Here is a 20,966-nt window from a genome sequence, read left to right as displayed (position 1 = left end):
TTACTGTATAAAGAAAAATACTGAAGAGACCAATAGAGAAATGGGCCAATGAAAAGGATAAGGTACCAAAAGGGAAGTAAAGATGAATACAAATACGTGAAAAGATGCCCTCCTTACTCACAATATGACATTGCCAACTGGAACCATAAACTTATTGTTTTTCACCTGTGGTTTGCAAAGGTGGAAGGTTTGGTCACACTGCTGGAGAAGGGTCATGGTGGGGGGCAGGGTGTGTGAACTGGCTCAGCCTTCAGGGACAGAATGGCTGGTCTCACGACTGAGAGCGGGCACATTCTTTGACCAGCACCTTTCAGACATTTATACCATATGTGTAGCCACCTGAGCAAAATTATGCACATATAAAGATATCCACGGCAGCATTATTCTTAGCGGTGAACAGTAAAACTGGCCTAAAGGTACATTGATAAGTAACTGGATAATAAATGTATGAAACATCCATATAATCGAGTGGGATGCAGATATTTTTAAAGTGAGGTACACGAATCCCTCAGAAGCTCCTGCAGCCAGTGATGAAGGTGTTCCTGCCAGCAGAACGGACCCTGGACCTGAGCCTCGGGAAACACGGTAAACCACAAGCCGGTTTCGTCAACAAACATTTTAAGAGAGTGAGGGAGACAGAGGTCACACTGGGTCTGCATTCCAACAGGCAAGTAGGAAAAGGTAGAACGCGTCTACAAGGCAGTTAGGTTTCAGCAGTGATGGGATATCTGGAAATTCGGGGTGACACAGTGGTATTATGGTAGTTTTTTTAGCTTTTAATCTTTTCAGGAAACAATAATGAAGAAATGAGGCTAGAATTTACCTCGCTCCCAGGTTGGGGGAGTTGGGGCTTAGGGCTGGCTTCTTTGCTTTGGCTGAAACGTGCTGGAAAGTTGCCTTCATAAAAAGATAACAGTTGGGTGGCGCCAGCGGATTTATATGGAATTAACTCCAAGATATACTATTATGTGAAAAAAGCGAAATAAAGAAGTATGTATAACATGCTGCTGTTTGTTTAAAAAAAAAATCACATACACCTTTGTGTTTCTACCTCTAGACCCTCTAAGGAAACAAAGTGGGTGACAGGGATGGGTTCCTTCCTACCCAAAGTCTGCTCTCTGGGAAGGGTTTGCATGGGTGGGGGTGTTCCCTTCGTGGCAACTTCGGGTCCCTGAGAAGTAGACCCTTAATAGAGCCTATCTCTGAAAAGTAGACCCTTAAGAGAGCCTATCTCTGAAAAGCTAGGTATCATTTGTGTAGAATTAAAACTTTCATTTTACAACTGCTCCTTGCAGCCCCATAATCATTCATCCAATTCCCCTGGCAACTTGGAACACTGTTTGTCTTGGCCTCTCAGGAAACTGCTTTCAAACCAGGAAACCCAAAGCCAGGTGGGTCTGTCCCTGTGGCAGGCAGGCCCCGTCCCTGTGGCAGGCAGGCCCCAGATGGCCACGAGCCTGCCTCATCGCACCCACATCCTGTGGAACCCCCTTCCCTGGTATGTCACTTCTCTGACTAGGTCACACGTTAGTGTGATGTGTGTCTTGCTACTGACCCTGCCCCTTGCTGGCTTTCACAGAATAAGCTGCCGTGGTTGGGGGGCCTGCATAGCAAACAGCCATCAAAGCACTGAGGCCCTCGGCCAACACCCTGGAGATCTGACTCCTGCCAACGACCACGAGAGCTTGGAAGCAGATCTGCCCCAGGTGAGCCTCCTGATGAGACATCATCACCGGCAGACACCACCACGCTCACCTGAAGCTGAAACCCACCTGTGGTGCCTGGACTTACGACCCACAGAAACGTGAGGTGGTAAACGTGCTGTTGGAGGCTAAGTTTGTAGTTTGTTATGTAGTGGTAGTTAAACAATGCAGGTTCAAGCTGGCAAACAAACAGAAGAAAACCTCAAGGTGACACGTTGGGACTGGAGCCACCTGGCTGCCTGGCCCTGGGACACTCAGTGCACAGCCTGAAAAAGCACAAAGCTGGCCCCTACCTGACCCCACACACAAACATCAACTCAAAATGGGTCCAAGACCTACATGAAGGAGCTGAAACCATAAAACTCTTAAGAAAAAAGCACAGAGGTAAATCTTCATGACCCTAGATTGGGTGGTGGTTTCTTAGCCATGACACCCAAAACAGGAGAAATCAAATTAAAAATAGATAAAATGGGGCTTCCCTGGTGGCACAGTGGTTGAGTCCGCCTGCCGATGCAGGGGACACAGGTTCGTGCCCCGGTCTGGGAAGATCCCACATGCCGCGGAGCGGCTGGGCCCGTGAGCCACGGCCACTGAGCCTGCACGTCCGGAGCCTGTGCTCCGCAACGGGAGAGGCCACAACAGTGAGAGGCCCGCGGACCGCAAAAAAAAATAAAAAAATAAAATGGACTTTGTCAAAGTTAAGCACTTTTTGTGCATCAAAGGGCACCATCAAGAGAATGAAAAGACAGCCCACAGGATGGGAGAAAGTATTTGCCAATGCATCCAGTTGGGGACTTGAGTCTAGAAACAGAGAGAACTCTCAGGACTCAACAAAAAGACAAGCAGCCCGATTAGAAAAGGGGTGAAGGACTTGAACAGACACTTCTCCAAAGGAGGCAGACAAATGGCTGACAGGCCCATGAAGAGATGCTCCACGACCTCAGTTGTCAGGGAGACGCAAACGGAAACCGCCGTGAGAGCCACTCATCCACCAGGATGGCCGTGACGAACAAACACGTCACGAGGTGGGCGAGGATACGAGAAACTGGAACCTCTGGGCAGCAGGGGACGGGGGGGCATAAGTCACCCTAAGACCAGTGATTCCATCCCAGCTCTGCGTCCAAGAGAACTGAAAACACGTCCACACGGAAATCTGACCTGAATTTTCACATGGCCTCATTCAAACTGACAAAGCCTGTTGTGCCCACGAGATTCTGTTCTGGTCCAAGTGTTCAGCTCACCCGTGGCCACGCAAAGTCTCCACCAACTGAGCAGAGGAAACAACACCTTTACTGCCTCACAGTTTCTGTGGGGCTGGAGCTCAGGGCTGGGCCTGGCCACGCAGGGACCAGCTGGGACCCTGAGGCCACTCCTGGCGCCAGGCTCCTGGGGTCAGCCTGTTCTCACGCCTGTTTTCCCGACATTTGGGTGACTTCTCCAAAGTGGTACCTCAAGTGAGGGGCAGAATCGGGACGTCCAGCCTGTGCTCCGGTCCTGCATGGGACGCCACCTGACCAACACGCTACAACGCCCGCTGTCCCCCGTGTCTGAGCTCAGGCCCCACGGGAGCACTCACCTCAGGGAGGTGACGTTCCCCATCAGGACGCGCTGGCCTGGTGGGGCCCCTGTGGAGGCGCCTGGGCAACACAGTAAACCACAGTTAGAAGCTGTGAGTAACACCAGTCCGTGCAGGAGGGGGTCTGGGATCTTAAAACCTGCCACCAGCGAAGGGCTCTCCCCTTCTCTGGCGCCCTCCACATACACGTGGAGCAGGCCACCTTTGCTATGGAAGTGTGTAGGGGCCGCAGGCTCCCTGAGCCCAAGGCTTGGTGAGAGTCTGCACTTGATGTGGGGTGAGAGGCATGTCCTGCTTGGTTCCCCACTGCTGTTGGCGAACGCTGGCAAATGAACATGCACCTGTTCCCCTTCGGCTAAAGCCACTGCCTCCAGGAAGGCCTCTGGCCTGGCACCCTGTTTACCAAGGTTTCAACCTCAGAGGCTGGAAACTGCTGGAAGTACTGCCCTGTGTCCCCAACTGTGCGTCATCCCACGTCCCCAGTGGCAGCACAGGGACATGCTCACCCATCCACTACTGTCCCCTCTTGAGGACCCTTTGGGGCAGCCCCGCCCCACATGAGCTGACCTGGGCCCTGTAGTCCTGGTGGATTAAGGACACTTTATATCTATACTTGCATTTGTGACAATATTTCTGACCACGGGGAGGAATTTCCAAAACAGAAGGACACTAAAAGTGTTCATCACAAGAGAAAAGTTGATAAATGTACTGTGTTAAAAATAAGTTTTTCACGGGACTTCCCTGGTGGTCCAGCGGGTAAGACTCCACTCTCCCAATGCAGGGGGCCCGGTCAGGGAACTAGATCCCACAGGCATGCCACAACTAAGAGTTCGCATGCCGCACCTAAAAGATCCCACATGCCGCAACCAAGACCCGGCACTGCATGCATGCATGCATGCATGCATAAATAAATAAAATTAAGTTTTTCTGGGAAGAACCTGTGAAAAGACAAGTCACAACTGGGAGAAAACATCTGCTAAACACTAGTCGACCAAGGGTCAACACCACTCAATGCAGAGCTCCCAGAAACCAAGGAGAAGAGATGGACAGGCCAGCAGGGTGGGGGTGAGGGCTCCAAAATCAGGAGAACGTCCCCATCACCGGAGCCCACCAGCAGGCTTCGTGGTGGGAACTTGCACACCAGGAAACGGGACCCACTCAGGGAAGGAGGGAGTTCAAGCACACGGGCCTTGCTGCAGGATCCCAGCATCGGGCCTAGAGCTGAGAAACGAGCACCTGTCCTGCGTGGCCGCAAATAGGGAGAAAAGGCAAGGGGGTGATGGAGAAAACCGCTGGGACGGCAGTCACTTGGCGGGGTTCAGGGGATGCAGGGCCGGCGCAGGTGCTTCTGGGCGGCCTTGTCCCCTGCAGCTCTCATGGGAAATGCAACCTGCCTCATGGGGCACCATCGCCGCCACCTCCCCCGACACCCCAGCCCTGGCGGGAGGTGGCCCTGTTGTCTCCTGTCCCCGCCCCCATGCGGATCACTCTCCTGGTCCCCCAGAGCGGCAGTCATCACCTCCCGTCCTAGCCCGCAGCCTCCCAGTGGACACGACCACCTCCTGACCCTGGGGCTGTCCCAGCCACACATGCCCCAGCCTGACACTCACCAGCTTCACGCAGATGACAAAGGGTGGCTGTGCGGCTCGGAAGTGCAGGACCGGGACCCGGGGCTTGGGCCTTTCCTGAGAGGAGAGAAGGGCCACAGGCTGCTCCACCTTGCTCCCCAGTCCCCCACCTCTGCCCTGCTCACAGCTCGATGCCCTCAGACAGGAGCCCAGGCCACGGCCAAACCCAGGGCTGGACCTGGTCTCCAGCACCTCCACCCAGCCACCTATGGCTGCTGCAGGACTAACCTGAGGTGGGCAGCGGACAGACCCAAGCCTGTGAGGAGAACCTTCCAGCGGGGACAGGGGCAGGTGGGGGCAGGCACGGGTGCCCTCTGGGGTCCTGGAGACCCCAGGAGCCTGAGGGCTGCATCTGCCAGGCCTGGCAGCTGTCTGGGCCCAGATGGCCTTTCCCAAGGAGGAAGGTTCTGGGCAGTGTCTACTCAAAAGGCCCAGGATTGCGCCCCAGAGTGCAGTGTGGGCGGCCGCTGTGCATGACCGTGGGGCTCGGTGGGGAGGGGGCGCACCTGAGAGTCCTCGTAGCAGTAGAAGCCCTTCTTGATCTTGTTCTCATCCACGTCACAGAAGGCGACCACCTGGGGAGGACCCAGGACGTCAGCCTCAGGGGCAGTGGGGGCAGTGCTGCTGGATGGGGGAGGGGTGGGACAAGGGGTGGGCCCCACCTTGCACCGTGACCCTGCCGTCAGGCTGCGGTAGAGCCGGCGGCCCTGCCGGCCCGCGTTCCAGATGGTGAAGGTTGCCCAGTGGGGCAGGGCCCACTCTTCCAGGAAGCGGACGCGGTGGGTCCAGATGGTGGTCCTGTGGGGGATGGGGGGTTGGGGGTTGTGACCCAGGAGGGCAGGGCCTCCAAGCGCCCCAGGCCTTCCTCCCCCAACCCCTGAGCCTGCCCACAAGTCCCCCTGGTCTGGGGCCCCTGGGGTAGTGCTGCAGCTGTTGGCTGAGTGACTGAACCAAGGAGGCCAGGACCAGAAGGTCGCACCCCTCGCCCACCCTCATGGCGCACGTGGATCCTCGGATGTGCCGAGCTCACGTCCACATACTCAAGAAGTGTGCGGGACACCAGGCACAGAGCTTGGGGAGCCCAAGGGAAACCCAGCCACGCTGACGTCCGGCACCTGCGACCATGGTAAACACGACCAGAGGGGCCTGGACAAGACTCCCCACCTCGAGCGGCCACATGGAAGGGGCCACAGTGTCCTGTGGAAGCTGTGCAGATGGCGGGGTCACCTTCCCCAGGTGGGACACCCTCCCATGGCCCCTTGCCACATGCAGACCTGAGGTCCAGGCAGGCCCTTGGGTCTGCAGCTGCCCAAGTCCCAGTGCCCGGGGAGAACAGCATGTCAGCTGTCTCCAGGTTAAAGTGGTTGGACGCAGGGACAGGACCCAAGGTGCAGGTGTGAAACCATCACTTAAGAATCGGGAAGGTTAAGGGGGAGCTTCTGCAGGTACACAGTGGACCAAACTTGACCCTGGTCTTCCTTTCCAGAGAAACCTCTGATGTAAGGAAGGGTGGCACACCCTTGTATAAAATCACAGTTTACACCTGGAAGTGCCCTCCGGGGACCCTCTCACGGAGCCCCAAGATCTACTGTTCTAGGCCAGGCGCAGACCTGCTGCAGGTCCCCCGCATTCTACAGTGTGGGTTCAGCTCCTTCCTGGTGTCTGGCCCGGGGCTCTGTGTGGCAAGTGTTGAACCCGTGGTTCAGCAGCCACTGCCCTGCTGCCTTCTCTGTGGCGACCAGCTTTGAGGGTCCCACAAGGTATCTCAGGGGAGCAGCTCCTCCAGGTGAGAGCGTGGGGTCCACGGACACAACACAGTGGTGTCCACTCTAATGCAACTGGGCACCGTGTCTGCCTGCCCAGGGGTGGGCTCTGACTGCTGGGCTCCTCCTGTGGTTGGTCCACCCACCTCCCACTTGAAATGTCTCAATTAGGGTTGTGCTGAGCAGCCATAATTTCAGCGGTCGGGGGGGGTACTGGGGCTTGTGCATGTGAATAAGGTGAATAACTCCCCAGTCTGGGCCATTGAGCACAACTAGACACACTCCAGCCCAAATAAGACACCATCAGGTACAGCACTCAACACGCAGCTATGGCAGCATCCAAGGAACGCAGAACGATTCTGAGAACAAAACAACTGAACTTCCTGCAAACGAGCTCTGACAAACCCATGAGACCCTGACGGCAAGGGGGTGGGCCCCGGGTCCCCACCAGCAGCGGGACCTGCGCCACGCTCCAGGCCCTGCCTGGGACCCCAGGGGGCACGCCTACCACCACAGGGGCAGCAGGAGATAAGGGACCACAGACATCTGGGCAGGTCTCGCCCTCTGCTCCACGGTTTCCTTTCCGGCTCCTACTTTTTAAATTACTTTTGTTGGCAAAAGTTCTGGCCGCTTCTATGACTTAATTGCTTCTCTTCTTACCCAGTCAACTCTCTTCAATTTGATGAACAATTCCATGAAACTGCCAAAAAAAATGCCCAAAGGTTTTGGGGACACTTACAAGGAAATGAAATGGCCCAACCAGGACTCCACTTAATGCTCAGGGACCAGGACAGTGTGGGGCCCGCACCAGCGTGACCACCAGACGCAGGTGTTGACGGGCCGGGTCTGAGCAGCGCCGGGTGCCTCACCTGGAAACGGCGCCTGTGGGAGGGACAGAGCTGACCCCCACCTCCCACCGCCCGCGGAGTGGATTCGGAGGGCCTGTGGGGCCTGAGGGTTCAGCCCCTGCCTTGCGCCCTCCCTGTGCCTCCGGAGTCTGGTCTCTGGTCTCAGGACACACCACACGACTCAGAAACCGCCACCAGTACCTCCGTGTTGTGGACAGTGAGACCCTTCCCGCCGCCGCTGTCCTGCAGGTCCCCTTCTCCACGTGCTGCTCAGTTATTCATTCGGGAGAACAGCTCAGGGGTGTCCTTCCGGCCACTCTTACCCCTGCGAGGAGGCTCCGCCGAGGGCCGGGTGTGTGGGAGCTGCTCACAGGCTTCCTCAGACCCACAGGTCGGCATTGCCAGAACCTTCTGGAAAGCAGGGCAGTGTCAGGGATGGATGCACACTGCACCAGGAGGCGGGAGGCGGGGGCGGGGAGCAGCGGCGTGTGTGGACCCTCAGCGGCAGGACGGTCCACGCGGTGACGAAGACAGAGGCGCAACGTCACCACACAGAGCGCAGCCCCGAGGGGAGCAGCACAGTGACTTCAGGAAGGATGAGGCAGAACGCTGCCCCCGACATCACGTTTTTAAAGAGGGAAAGCACACTGTTTAGAGGACGTCACATGTGGTGAACGATTAAAGAAATGGATCGTATGGCAAATAAACATGCCACTCAGGACACCACGAAATGGAACCTGGGAGATGCAGGAGGTTTGGGGAAATGGGTAACTTTTGTTTTAAAGATGATTCCTTATGCCTTTTGGCCGTCGGAAGTATTTCATGGTGAAAATTGTTAAATGATATAAATGCTGATCATTCTCAATTTAAAATGTAAAGGTCACGATTCAGGGAGCCTCTCAAACAGAGGGCTCTTTGAGATAGAGTTCGAAGGGATTCAATTATTGACAAGCCTGAGGGTGTAATTAGCGCTCGTTGCTCTGTGAGGTTTTGCTGCTCAAAGACTTTAATCCAACACAGAAACTAACATGAGATCACCTCTTTTACGTTGTGGGTGGCAAAGCCTCACGCTGCAAAAAGAGGGGAAAAAAAGTCCCAACATAAAAGAATTATCGCATGAAAACAGAATGAGGGTGTGTGTAGCACAAGCCGCCTGGCTGGCTGGCTGCCTGGCCCCCCAGATACATGAGCACCCGCCACACCCTGGGTGGGGAGCAGGGCACCACCAGGGTCATCACAGACATGCCTTCACGTTGCCTTGCTTCACAGGAGCTCAAGGTGAGGACACATGTACGTGAACCTTCAGGAACGATGGAAGAGATCCTAGTTGTCCCGGCGCTTCTCAGCTCTGCAGAGGATCCCAGATGTCCGGGCACTTCTCAGCCCTGCACAGGATCCCAGGTGTCCGGGCACTTCTCAGCCCTGCACAGGATCCCAGGTGTCCGGGCACTTCTCAGCCCTGCACAGGATCCCAGGTGTCCGGGCGCTTCTCAGCCCTGCACAGGATCCCAGGTGTCCGGGCGCTTCTCAGCCCTGCACAGGATCCCAGGTGTCCGGGCGCTTCTCAGCCCTGCACAGGATCCCAGGTGTCCGGGCGCTTCTCAGCCCTGCACAGGATCCCAGGTGTCCGGGCGCTTCTCAGCCCTGCACAGGATCCCAGGTGTCCGGGTGCTTCTCAGCCCTGCACAGGATCCCAGATGTCCTGGCATTTCTCAGCTCTGCAGAGGATCGCAGGTGTCCAGGTGCTTCTCAGCCCTGCACAGGATCCCAGATGTCCGGGCATTTCTCAGCTCTGCAGAGGATCCCAGATGTCCTGGCATTTCTGAGCTCCACAGAAGATTTGTGCCCAGAAAACCATCTTTGTACTTTATTCACCCAGTTTCCAACTCTGTTTATGGATTGTGGGAAAGTCATTACTTCCTTAAAGAAACACTTGCCAGATATTTTAAAAATTTTAGTGAAATTCACATAGAGTAAGAGCAAGGATCTTAAGTGTGCATACAAGTCAGACGGTTATGACAAACATGTATATCCGTGTAACCCACACACCTATCAAGAGGTGGAACACTTCTACCACCCCAGAGAGCTCCCTTGTACCTCCTCTCCCCTGAGAATACCACAGTCTCGTTTCTATCACTGTGGACTAGGTCTGTCTGTTGGAGAACTCTGTACAAGTGGAAGCCACAGTATGCATGCTTTTGTATCTGATTTCTTTCACTAACCATATATATTTTTTTACATTAATCCCCGTTCTTGCAGGTATCAGTTATTTGTTTTCTTCTAGTGCTGAGGAGTGTTCCGTTACAGCAGTGTTTATCCATCACCTGCTGATGGGCATCTGGGTTGTTACCATTCTTGGCTACTAATAGAGAAATGCTGAGCAATCTATTAATTTCTCTTGGAGAAGCACCGAGACATGGAATTGCTGGGGCATAGGGCAGGTATCAATTAAATTAACAAAATAAGGCCCAACAGGGGCTTCCCTGGTGGTGCAGTGGTTGAGAGTCCGCCTGCCGATGCAGGGGACACGGGTTCATGCCCCGGTTCGGGAAGATCCCACATGCCGCGGAGCGGCTGGGCCCGTGAGTCATGGCCGCTGGGCCTGCACATCCAGAGCCTGTGCTCCGCAATGGGAGAGGCCACAACAGTGAGTGGCCCACGTACCGCAAAAAAAATAAATAAAAAAATAAGGCCCAACAGTTTTCCAAAGAGGATGTACTGTTTTCACTCCTGAGAACAATGTATACGTGTCCTCTCCTCAGCATGATTTGGAATTGCAGACGTTAATTTTAACCCTTCTAGTGGGTGTGCAGAGTTTAATTTGCATTCTCTGATGATGAAACCTTTTTCATGGACTAATTGACCTTATATATTATTTCTTTGTGAAGTGTCATGTCCGTTCAACTATTTTGCCTACTTTTATTGAACTTTCTTTTTGGGTGATAGGGGTTCTTAATATCTCCCCCATACTAGCCCTCTGTGAGATATATATATTATGAATATTTACTCCCAGTCTGTGGTTTGTCTACTCATTTTCCTAATGGTGTCTTTTTTTAAAATTTTTATTTATTTATTTATTTTTGTCTGTGTTGGGTCTTCGTTTCTGTGCGAGGGCTTTCTCTAGTTGCGGCAAGTGGGGGCCATTCTTCGTCACAGTGTGCGGGCCTCTCACTGTCGCGGCCTCTCTTGTTGCGGAGCACAAGCTCCAGACGCGCAGGCTCAGTAGCTGTGGCTCACGGGCCCAGCTGCTCCGCAGCATGTGGGATCTTCCCAGACCAGGGCTCGAACCCATGTCCCCTGTATTGGCAGGCAGACTCTCAACCACTGCGCCCCAGGGAAGCCCCTAATGGTGTCTTTTTATGAGCAAAAGTTTTTAATTTTGATGAAGTCCAATTTATCAATTTTATAGCACTAAAGAGGGACTTCCCTGGTGGTCCAGTGGTTAAGAATCTGCCTTCCAACGCAGGGGACGCAGGTTCGATCCCTGGTCGGGGAACTAAGATTCCACATGCCGGGGCAACTAAGCCCCCGGGCCTCAACTACTGAGTTTGCGCACTTCAACTAGAGAGAAGCCCACATGCCGCAATGAAGAGCCTATGTGCTGCAACTAAGACCCTATACAGCAAAAAAAAAAAAAAAAAAAAAAGGGCTAAAGATTCTGGTGTCCTCTCTAATAAATTTTTTCCTATCCTCAAGTTGTGAAGATATTCCCTGATGTTTTCTTCTAGAAGCTTTATATTTTAGCTGCTTCTATATTTATATCTAAGCCATCTAGAATTAATTTTTCTATAGGGCATGAGATTTTTTTTTCCATATGGATATCCATTTGCTCCATTTGTTAAAAATAATTTTCTTTTTCCATTGAATGCCTTTGGAGACTGTTGAAAATCAATTGTGAGTCTATTTCTGGACTCTCTGCTCTGTTTCATTGATGTATATGTCTATCTTTATTCTATTAATACATTTTCTTGATTGCTGTAGCTTCAGAGTGAGTCTTAAAATCAGGCACAATAAGTCCTCAAATTTTGTTCTTTTCAAGATTGTTTAGGACACTCTGGGCCCTTTGATTTTCATGTGAATTTTAAAATCAGATTATCAATTTCTACAAAGAAGCCACCTGGGACTTTTACTGGGATTGCTTTGAATTTACAGATCAATTTGGAGAGAACTGACGTTAACAATACTGAGTCTTCCAATCCATGAATGTGGTGTATCTCTCCATCTATTTTATAGGTTTTCTTTAATTTCCCTCAGCCTTTTTTGGAGTAGGTTTTAGCGGACATAGACATACCTTACTAAACTTACTCAAAAGTATTTTATTATTGACGCTGTTGTACATTTTTTAAACTGCATTTTTTCAGTTGTTCATTGCAATTCTATAAACTTGTATTCTGGAAAATTTGCTAAGTTATTGGTTTTGATTTCCTATGAAACACAATCATGCCACCTACAAATGATGCTAGTTTTACTTCCACTTTCTAATACTTATATTTTTTCTTTTTCCTGTCTCACTGCACTGACCTCCATTACAATGTGGAATAGAACTAGTGAGAGGAGTGATCAGATTGCTTCCACCTGATCTTAGGAGGGAAAGCTTTCAGTCTTTAATGATTAAGTATGAGGTTAGTTATAGGTTTGAGTAGATGCTATCAGACTGAGAAAGTTTCCTTCTATTTCTAGTTGGCTGAGTTTTTTTAAAAATCATGAATGGGTATTGAATTTTGCCCAATGCTTTTTCTGCAGCTATTGCGTTGACTGTGTGATTTTTATCTTTTATTCTGTTACTGTATTAAATCATACTAATTGATTTCTGAATGTTAAACCAGACTTGTATTCATGATGTATTAGCCTTTCATATATATTTCTGAATTTGGCTTGGTAATATTTTGTGAATGATTTTTGCAACTATTTTCATAAGGGATATTTGTCTGTAATTTTATTTTCTTGTAATATTCTTGTAGCATTTTTTTACTTCAGAGTCATGCTGGTCTCACAGAGTGAGCGTGAAGCTCCTCCCTCCCAACACCCAATAGACCTTTCTCCTCTTCTATTTCCTGAAAGAATTTATGTTAGATTGGTATTATTTCTTCCTTACATTTTTTTTTTTTTTTTCTTTTTGCGATATGCGGGCCTCTCACTGTTGTGGCCTCTCCCGTTGCGGAGCACAGGCTCCGGATGCGCAGGCCCAGCGGCCATGGCTCACGGGCCCAGCCGCTCCGCGGCATATGGGATCCTCCCAGACCGGGGCACGAACCCGTATCCCCTGCATCGGCAGGCGGACTCTCAACCACTGCGCCACCAGGGAGGCCCTCTTCCTTACATTTTTGATAGAATATATCAGTAAAGCCATCTGGCTTGGCTTTTCTTTATGAAAAGCTTTTAAATTACTAATTAATTTTTAATTATTATATGTATATATATATATATATATATATATATATTTTTTTTTTTTGGCCATGTGCAGGGCATGCAGGATATATTAGTTCCCCAGCCAGGGATTGAACCTAAACCCCCTGCAGTGGAAGCACGGAGTCCCAACCACTATACCACCAGGGAATTCTCTATTATTTATACTTTAAATATCTATTGGATCTGTAATGATGTCCCCTCTTTAATTCCCAGTATATTGGTAACCTGTGTTTTCTTTTAAAAATCAATCTTGTTAGAGGTTTGTCAATTGTATTGATTTTATTTCAAGCCAATTCTTGGTTTTGCTGATTTTTTTTCTACTGACTGTCCATTTTCAATTTTACCTTCTTCATTCCTTTCCTTCTATTTACTTTGAGTTTACTTTGCTATTACTTTTGAAACCTTTAAAGGTGGAGACTTAGATAATTGCTTAGTTTCTTCTTTTATAATATAAGCTTTTAAAGCTATAAAAACTTATTATAAACTCTCCTTTAGCTAAATTCCACAAATTCTGACATACTGTTTTGTCATCAAGTTAAATTTTTTCCCTAATATCCTTTATGGTTTTTTCCCTTGGTTGCTTAATTTCCAAATATTTTGTATATTCAAGATGTCTTAGGACTTCCCTGGTGGTGCAGTGATTAAGAATCTGCCTGCCAATGCAGGGGACACAGGTTTAAGCCCTGGTCCGGGAAGATCCCCCGTGCCATGAAGCAACTAAGCCCATGTGCCACAACTACTGAGCCTGCACTCTAGAGCCCGCAAGCCACAACTACTAAAGCCCATGCACCTAGAGCCCGTGCTCCACAACAAGAGAAGCCACTGCAACGAGAAGCCTGTGCACCGCAATGAAGAGTAGCTCCCGCTCGCCGCAAAACTAGAGAAAGCCCACACACAGCCACAGACCTAACGCAGCCAAAAAAAAAAAGAAAAAAAGATGTCTTAATGATTTCTAATTTATAAAACATAACCAGTATGCTTTCTATCATTTGAAATTTATTCAGATTTGTTTATTGGTCCAAAGTAATTTCCATCTTGTACTTTAAAAGAATGCGTATTCTGCAGTTGACTATAGTGTTCCTTAAATGTCTACTGCCATGTTGGTTAATAGTGTTGTTCAGATCTTCTGATCCTCACAGACTTCCCCACCCCCCAACTTCTATCAATTATTGAGATAGGAGTATTAAAATCTCCAACTCCAATCTCAGTTTTTGCTTCATGTATTTTGAAACTCTGGGATTAGGGATATACACATTTAGGATTGTTACGTGCCCCTAGAAAATGACCTTTACCCCATGTGTGCAAATCACACTTGCATTAAGTTCATGACAACAAACTCCCAATGATGCTCCACTAAATCTACTGTATGAAAATTCAGACTTAACAGAAGAGAAATCAAGCTCTTTTGCTTAAAGCTGGAAAACAAAGAAGCTAAGTTTTAGTGTTGAATAGCACATGTGCAAAAGTTCAAGGATCTCCCAAGTCAATATGGGTGCTGGGGGCTTCCCTGGTGGCGCAGTGGTTAGGAATCCACCTGCCAATGCAGGGAACACGGGTTCAAGCCCTGGTCCGGGAGGATCACACATGCCACGGAGCAACTAAGCCCGTGCGCCACAACTGCTAAGCCTGTGCTGTACAGCCTGCGAGCCACAACTACTGAGCCTGCGTGCCACAACTACTGAAGCCCGCACGCCTAGAGCCCTTGCTCTGCAACAAGAGAAACCACCGCAAGGAGAAGCCCGCACACCGCAACGAAGAGTAGCCCCTGCTCACCGCAACTAGAGAAAGCCCACGCCCAGCAGAAGACGCAAGGCAGCCAAAAATAAATAAATAAACTATATGGATGCTGCAATCTGGGACACCACCCCCCCACCGACGACACATGCCCAAATCAGCATCACACCCACTGTGACAGTGGACAGGAGACCTCCCAGGACAGAAACTGAGAAGCCACGCCTTCCAACGAGTCTCATACCCTCCAGGGGAAGAACAGAGTCTCTTCCACTTCCAGAAACACAAATGCATGTCCCTGCATCAGGCTCTTTACAATCAAAAGATCCCCTGATCGTAGACCTGTTTCAGGGCCCCATTCCTCCCTGTCCCCAAGAGAGCAGCATTACGGTAGCACCAAGGGGGATACATACTTGTAGTTGTTTGAAATGTAACACCCACACACGTGCACAAATGTGCACACACAGACGCACATGCGCGCACACACACAGTTCAAACTAAAGAAAGAAAACCACACCCCTCCCTTGCCTTCACCCTGCCTGTACTTTTGGCACCATCCCTGCCCCGTCCCTGGTAGTTGGCCTCTAGCCTTGGGGCCTTGGGGACGCGGGGGCCATGAGAGGGAGGGGGCTAGTGTCCTTGTGATGCCCCACAGAGGGAGTGGCCCAACCTCGGTCCCAGTGGCCCTCCCCTTGGTGGGCAAGAAGGAAGAGGGTGCCCCCAGCCCGCCTGTAATCACGTTAGCGGGGGGCTGGGCTCACTCTGAGAATCCCGTCAACTCAAAGCAACTGAGAACAAAACCCCAAGAGAACAACTACACATGAATCCTACCTCACTTCAAAAAAGTGAGAACAGACATTTGGCCTTGATCCTGGGGAAATGCTGGTCCGTGGACCTAGGACAACGTCCCTCCCGGGAGGCCACATGCCCCGTGCCGGCCACGCTCCCAGGTTTCCTGCCTTGTGACCTGACTGGGTCACCTGTGTCTGCCCCACTGACCCCGCCCGGTCTGGCCCCCGGGACCTGCGTACTCGAGGACGGAGTGTGTGGCCGCGCCGGGGTGGTAGCGGTAGAGGAGGAGGCTCTGGTCCACGCGGACGAGCCCGCCGCCCTTCCTCAGGTGTTCGTGGAAGAACAGCAAGTCCTCGGGGACACCCTGCGGGACGAAAGAAACGTGTCTCCACTCACGACAGAGCCTCATTCAGGCGACGGGAGACGCGGATCCGCCCGGCGCCCCAGCCTCTTGAGCCTGGCCTGACCCATGAGGCCTCAGCGGGAAAACAATACGTCCAGCTCCCCCACCTTGTGGCCGGCACTGGGCAAGCGTGACCACAAGAGGCGTCTTCAGGACAAGAAGGTGCCCGAGGGGTGGACCCAAGCCCCAGTGTCACCCTCACTCACAGCCTCAAACTTGACCCCTGGCCCACACTGCTGGCCCGCTGACCCGCCCCCTCCCTGTTGATGGGCATGCTGCTCCGAGGGTCTGCAGTGTCCCACTGGGTGTTCCCGTCCTGCGAGAACCCAGGCCTCCCGCCCCCTCCTGGAGGAGCGCAGACCAGGGCTGGCCGTTGGGGTCACAGCCATCCTGCTGGTCAGTCTGGGGGATCTCAGTCCTGGTGGGGACACCAAGTTGGCTCCCCTCACTTTCTTAAATTCAAGGTGAAAACCAAGTGAGCAGGGGGTCTGGACAGGAGGTCACCCAGGGTGTGTCTGGTGAGCAGAGCCCAGCAAGGGCTGGGGACACTGCCAGGACCCCTGCTCCGGGCAGAGGCTGGTTTCCTGACAGCCCAGAGGCTGCTGCTCTCCGGCCCCAGCCTGTCGTCCTCCGCCGGCTCCCCAGTCCCAGCTCGGTTTCACCGAGGCAATGCCAGCACCACGGCCGGGCCCACTGCTTCCAGTAAAGCCACGGCTGCCCCCCAGCTCGTCCACCCCGAGAGGAAGGCAGCACAGCTGGCCTCTGAGGTCTTGATGGATGGAGCCTGGTGGCCATCATCCTCGGGGGAGATGGGACCCCTGGCCCCTCTTGGCCAGCTTCTTGGCCTGAGCGTATCCCCTGACTGGGCCCTATGCACCTGGCCTCTGGGGTCTGTGATGAACTGATGCTCTTTGTCTGTGGCCGCCCAGGCGCGAGTTCCGCTGCCTCCTGGCTCGGGCCTGAGCGCCAATCCCGGAAGCAGCCCACTCAGCTCTCACTCCTGGGCTGCCACACTGGGCACCAGCCTGCCCACCTCCGTCCCTGAACAAAGCCACGACTGCCCAGGGAATTGCCGCCCGGGGTTCCTGACAGACCGCAAGGCCGTCAGGGCAACGCGATGGAAGCCAGCCGAGTAGGAAATCGGCGCAGTCTCGTTAGAGATGCAGAAACATGCGAACCACTTCACTTGCAGCGTCGGGCGGTTGAGTCAATCAGTGACTGGATGGACCACTGTGTGGTGACTGAAGTGTTTTCACAAAGACCACAAGGACACGAAAAGACTTATAACAAAATGTTAAGTTAAAAATCAAGCTTCAAAATTGTGTTTGCAGCTTGGCTAAAAGTGGTCCACAGTAAAAGGAAGACAAAAGGACCCCACACAAAAGTTCACAGCAGATGTGTGGTGATGGGTTCACGGGTCATTTGCGTAGTTTTTCCTTTTCCTAATTTTCTGCATTTTCAGAGGCACCTTTCAAGAGCGCACTGTGACTCTGCGCTTTATAGATTTAGGAAGGAGAGAAAATGTCCTCTCTTATCATGACCAAGAGGACCTCAACCCCAGAGTTCCCTTATTTCTGGCAAAGAGACAAGTGAGAATTTAGCCAGAGGAGGTGCCTGGGGCGTGGCTGCTCCACGCCAGCTGGAGGGCATCCCCCACCCCCGATTCGCAAGCGCCTGGGTACCGCTGACCGACCGCAAACAGCGACAGAGGCCACAATGGGATGCAGAGGTGACGTCGAGGAAGATGGGGTGCTGAGCCCCGGGTCCCCCGTGCAGATGGGGGCCTGGGCAGACCTGGGGGATCACCCCGAGCCCTGGGGCCTCTGGGGTGTGAGAACGCGGTTGGATGGGTAGGCGCCCTCAGAGATGTGGTGAAAGGGAATTAGGACTCTGTGGGACAAAAGGAAACAAAGAAGGAGAGACACACCCTCCTCCCCTCCCTGCCCTCAACACCCGCTGCACTTCCCTGGGGTGACAGAGGGGGCGACCCTAAGGTAGGAATCCCATGAACCGCAGCCCGTGTGAGAAGAAACAGAAAACAGACACTTCCGTGGACAGAAATTCACCCCAAATAACAACAACAAAAACCATGAAGGAGAAAAAACCCTGTGAATAACCCTCCAAGTGAAAGCACACGTCCTCCACAAGGCTTGAGAATGAGGAGACCTGTCTTGAAACAGAAATTCAATAACTAACAAAGCTGGGCCCCTGCAAAAGGAGGACAGACATGAGAAGGGGAGGAGAAGGAGGATTGGGCTGGATTGGGCTGGGGAGGCCGGCGGCAGTGTGACTGCACGTGGGCTTCTCTGGGGGGTGAAACTGTTGTGTAACATCAGATGGTGGTGATGGTTGTGCATCCCTGTGAATTTACTAACATGCACCGAACTGCACATTTTAGTAGGTGAATTGTATGTATGTGAATTATACCCCAATAAACCTTTTAAATAAAAGAGGGTTGACTGAACTCAAAAAAGAAATAGAAGAAAAAGACAAAATTATATGAGAAACGAAGACTAAATTAGAAAGTCCTCCAGGGAAAACAAACCTGAATAAAAATTTAATAAGGGACACTGAAGAAATGTAGGAAAATAAACAAGAAAATGAAAATTAAATAACAACATAAGTAACGAGGGTTAAGAGAACGTTGTTGAAATGGCAGACAGTCAAAGAAAATCTAGCCAATGTATAATGAGTCTTTGAAACAGAAAATCACAACAATGGCGGACAGCTAAAACTTAAAACTATAAGCCAAACAAGAGATAAAAGCAGACCTGGTTCCACACATCGGAATCAAGTCCGCATTAAGACCAATCCCAGTGAAACCACGAGTCTTTAACAAGGGAGGAATTCTCAGAGCCTCCAGGAAAAGGTCAAGCACCTTACAAAGCCGAGCGAATCGAAGGAGCGTCAGGCAAAGCAAGGCAACAGGGAGCTGTGTTGTCAAGACATGCAAGGGAAGGTGTGACTCAGGGTTTTCTGTCCAGCCCATACCTCCTTCACACGTCCAGAACCACAGTCTGAATGTGCAGGAACTCAAGGAACGCCGAGGCCCAGGCAGCCTGACGTGTGAGGCTGAGTCCAGGGACACAGACGGGCGGCTGGGGACTCAGCACGCGGGGTTGCCTTCTGACGAGAGCGGAAATCACGCAACAAAATAGGAGGAGAAAGGAAAGAGGGAACAGGGTGATCTACTGGCTGCTGTTCAGGCAACAGGGGGGAGTCAAAATACCTTCAAAAACCGAAAAAAAAAGCCAACCAGGAAAGGTTTAAGCAGAGCACTTGGGACCAAGGGTATTTAAGGAGAGATAAATACAAAGACGACAAAATACAGACCTTCTTTAGCACCAAGAGAGGTTTTCAATGCACAAGAGAAGGTGCCAACTTCTGGCTCTGGGTGGCTGAGTGGCCAACCTCTATGGCATCTGAGAGCCCCATGCCCGGAGTGGGAAGCCCCGGGGCGGGGAGATAAAACCCACAAAACAGGGGTGGAAGCCCCAGCCTCGCTGCTCTGACATCCTCAGGATAGAATCTGGGACGAACACAAGTGGGAGTGAGAGGAAATCCTAGAACGCTGAGACCCAGGATGGGAGAAAATACCCACAAGCAAGTATCTGACCAAGAACACCAACAACTCAACAATAAGAAGACACCCGACTAAAAACTGGGCAGGGGCTTCCCTGGTGGCGCAGTGGTTGAGAGTCCGCCTGCCGATGCGGGGGACACGGGTTCGTGCCCCGGTCCGGGGGGATCCCACGTGCCGCGGAGTGGCTGGGCACGTGAGCCATGGCCGCTGAGCCTGCGCGTCTGGAGCCTATGCTCCACGGCGGGGGAGGCCACAGCGGTGAACCGCAAAAAAAAAAAAAAAAGAAAAAAGAAAAAAAAAAAACTGGGCAAAAGGGGGCTTCCCTGGTGGCGCAGTGGTTGGGAGTCCGCCTGCCGATGCAGGGGATACGGGTTCGTGCCCCGGTCCGGGAAGATCCCACATGCCGCGGAGCGGCTGGGCCCGTGAGCCACGGCCGCTGAGCCTGTGCGTCCGGTGCTCCGCAACGGGAGACGCCACAACACTGAGAGGCCCATGTACTGCAAAGAAACAACAACAAACTGGGCAAAAGATCTGGACGCTTCATAAAATAACATACAAGTAGCCAATCGGTGCATGAAAAATTGCTCAACATCATAAGTCATCTCAGAAATGCAAATTAAAATACAAGAAACTACAGAACTGCAATTAGAATGGCTAAAATGCAAAGGAGCCTGGGGTACACCCTCTGGAGAGGGGGAGACAGCTCATAACTCACACAGCGACTCCGAGCCTGGGGATCTTTCCAAAAGATGCAAAGCACTTCTGCAAAGGGTCTACTGTGCTGGGTGGTGACCCCCCTCCAGGCCGTTCCCCCTCCAGGAGGGACTTTCTCACCCAGGCCAGACCGGCCCTCAGAAGAGCCCTGTTCGGAACCAACAAACACCATTTTTGTCACTTTCTTTTTTGTTTAAGGGCCTGAAACGGTTGCCTCCTGGGGACATCCAGACCCCTCAGCTGGATGCTGTCCTGCGCCTGATGGCGCCCTCCTCCAAATCTCCGACTCCCCTCCCCCACCTTGCCTCTGCGAGTGCATTTTCTCAATTTAAAACCTGTGCACCTTGCAGGTTCCAGCTCGTGGCCGCTGTGTCCACGACCGCTCAGCCACCCTCACCCCCGAGTCTCGCCACCATCCTGCTCTGCGTCCTTTAGCACCGCGACTGTCCTGGCTGCTTCGGTTCCCTGCCCTTCTCTCTATGGGCAAGAACTGCAGCCTCTTGGGCCTGGAGAATCAGCTGAGGACCAGTCCCCAAACCTAAGTCCAGCCCTCAGGGCACTATGCTCCCCTCGAGCCCCTGGTTTGTAAACCTGAGACCAGCACTGCTCCTGGTGGGCACGTCTGGGCGGCCATGAGGGACCGTCCAGCCAGGGTTCTGTGCAGGGGGCAGTGGGGGAGCCAGCCTCTCCCTCCAAAATGAGACTGTGTGTGTGACGGGCAGGGGGGTGGGCAGAGGAATGCCCGGTAGGATCAGGGAGAGGGTTGGCTCCAAGCCAAGGCTCCAGTGGCCCCTGTGCAGTCAGTGAAGGTCCCCC

General features: G+C 52.1%; 1 protein-coding gene across 3 annotated transcripts in view; it reads right to left on the bottom strand.

Annotated features, from left to right (window-relative positions):
- B3GNTL1 (UDP-GlcNAc:betaGal beta-1,3-N-acetylglucosaminyltransferase like 1) overlaps positions 1-20,966 on the bottom strand; it is a 120,063-nt gene that overhangs the window by 4,626 nt on the left and 94,471 nt on the right. For all 3 annotated transcript variants that reach the window (XM_082603047.1, XM_082603048.1, XM_082603049.1), the window contains 4 exons: positions 15,690-15,814; positions 5,570-5,705; positions 5,414-5,482; positions 4,890-4,964 (listed from right to left, as the gene is read on the bottom strand). In XM_082603047.1, the coding sequence (XP_082459173.1) occupies positions 4,890-4,964; positions 5,414-5,482; positions 5,570-5,705; positions 15,690-15,814 (405 nt within the window). The remainder of the gene's footprint in view (positions 1-4,889; positions 4,965-5,413; positions 5,483-5,569; positions 5,706-15,689; positions 15,815-20,966) is intronic.

Source organism: Mesoplodon mirus, assembly GCF_964341445.2.
Source record: "Mesoplodon mirus genome assembly, chromosome: 18".
Lineage (NCBI taxonomy): Eukaryota > Metazoa > Chordata > Mammalia > Artiodactyla > Ziphiidae > Mesoplodon > Mesoplodon mirus.
The sequence above is the reverse complement of the archived record's forward strand: the minus strand, read 5'-3'. Positions and strand labels throughout refer to the sequence as shown.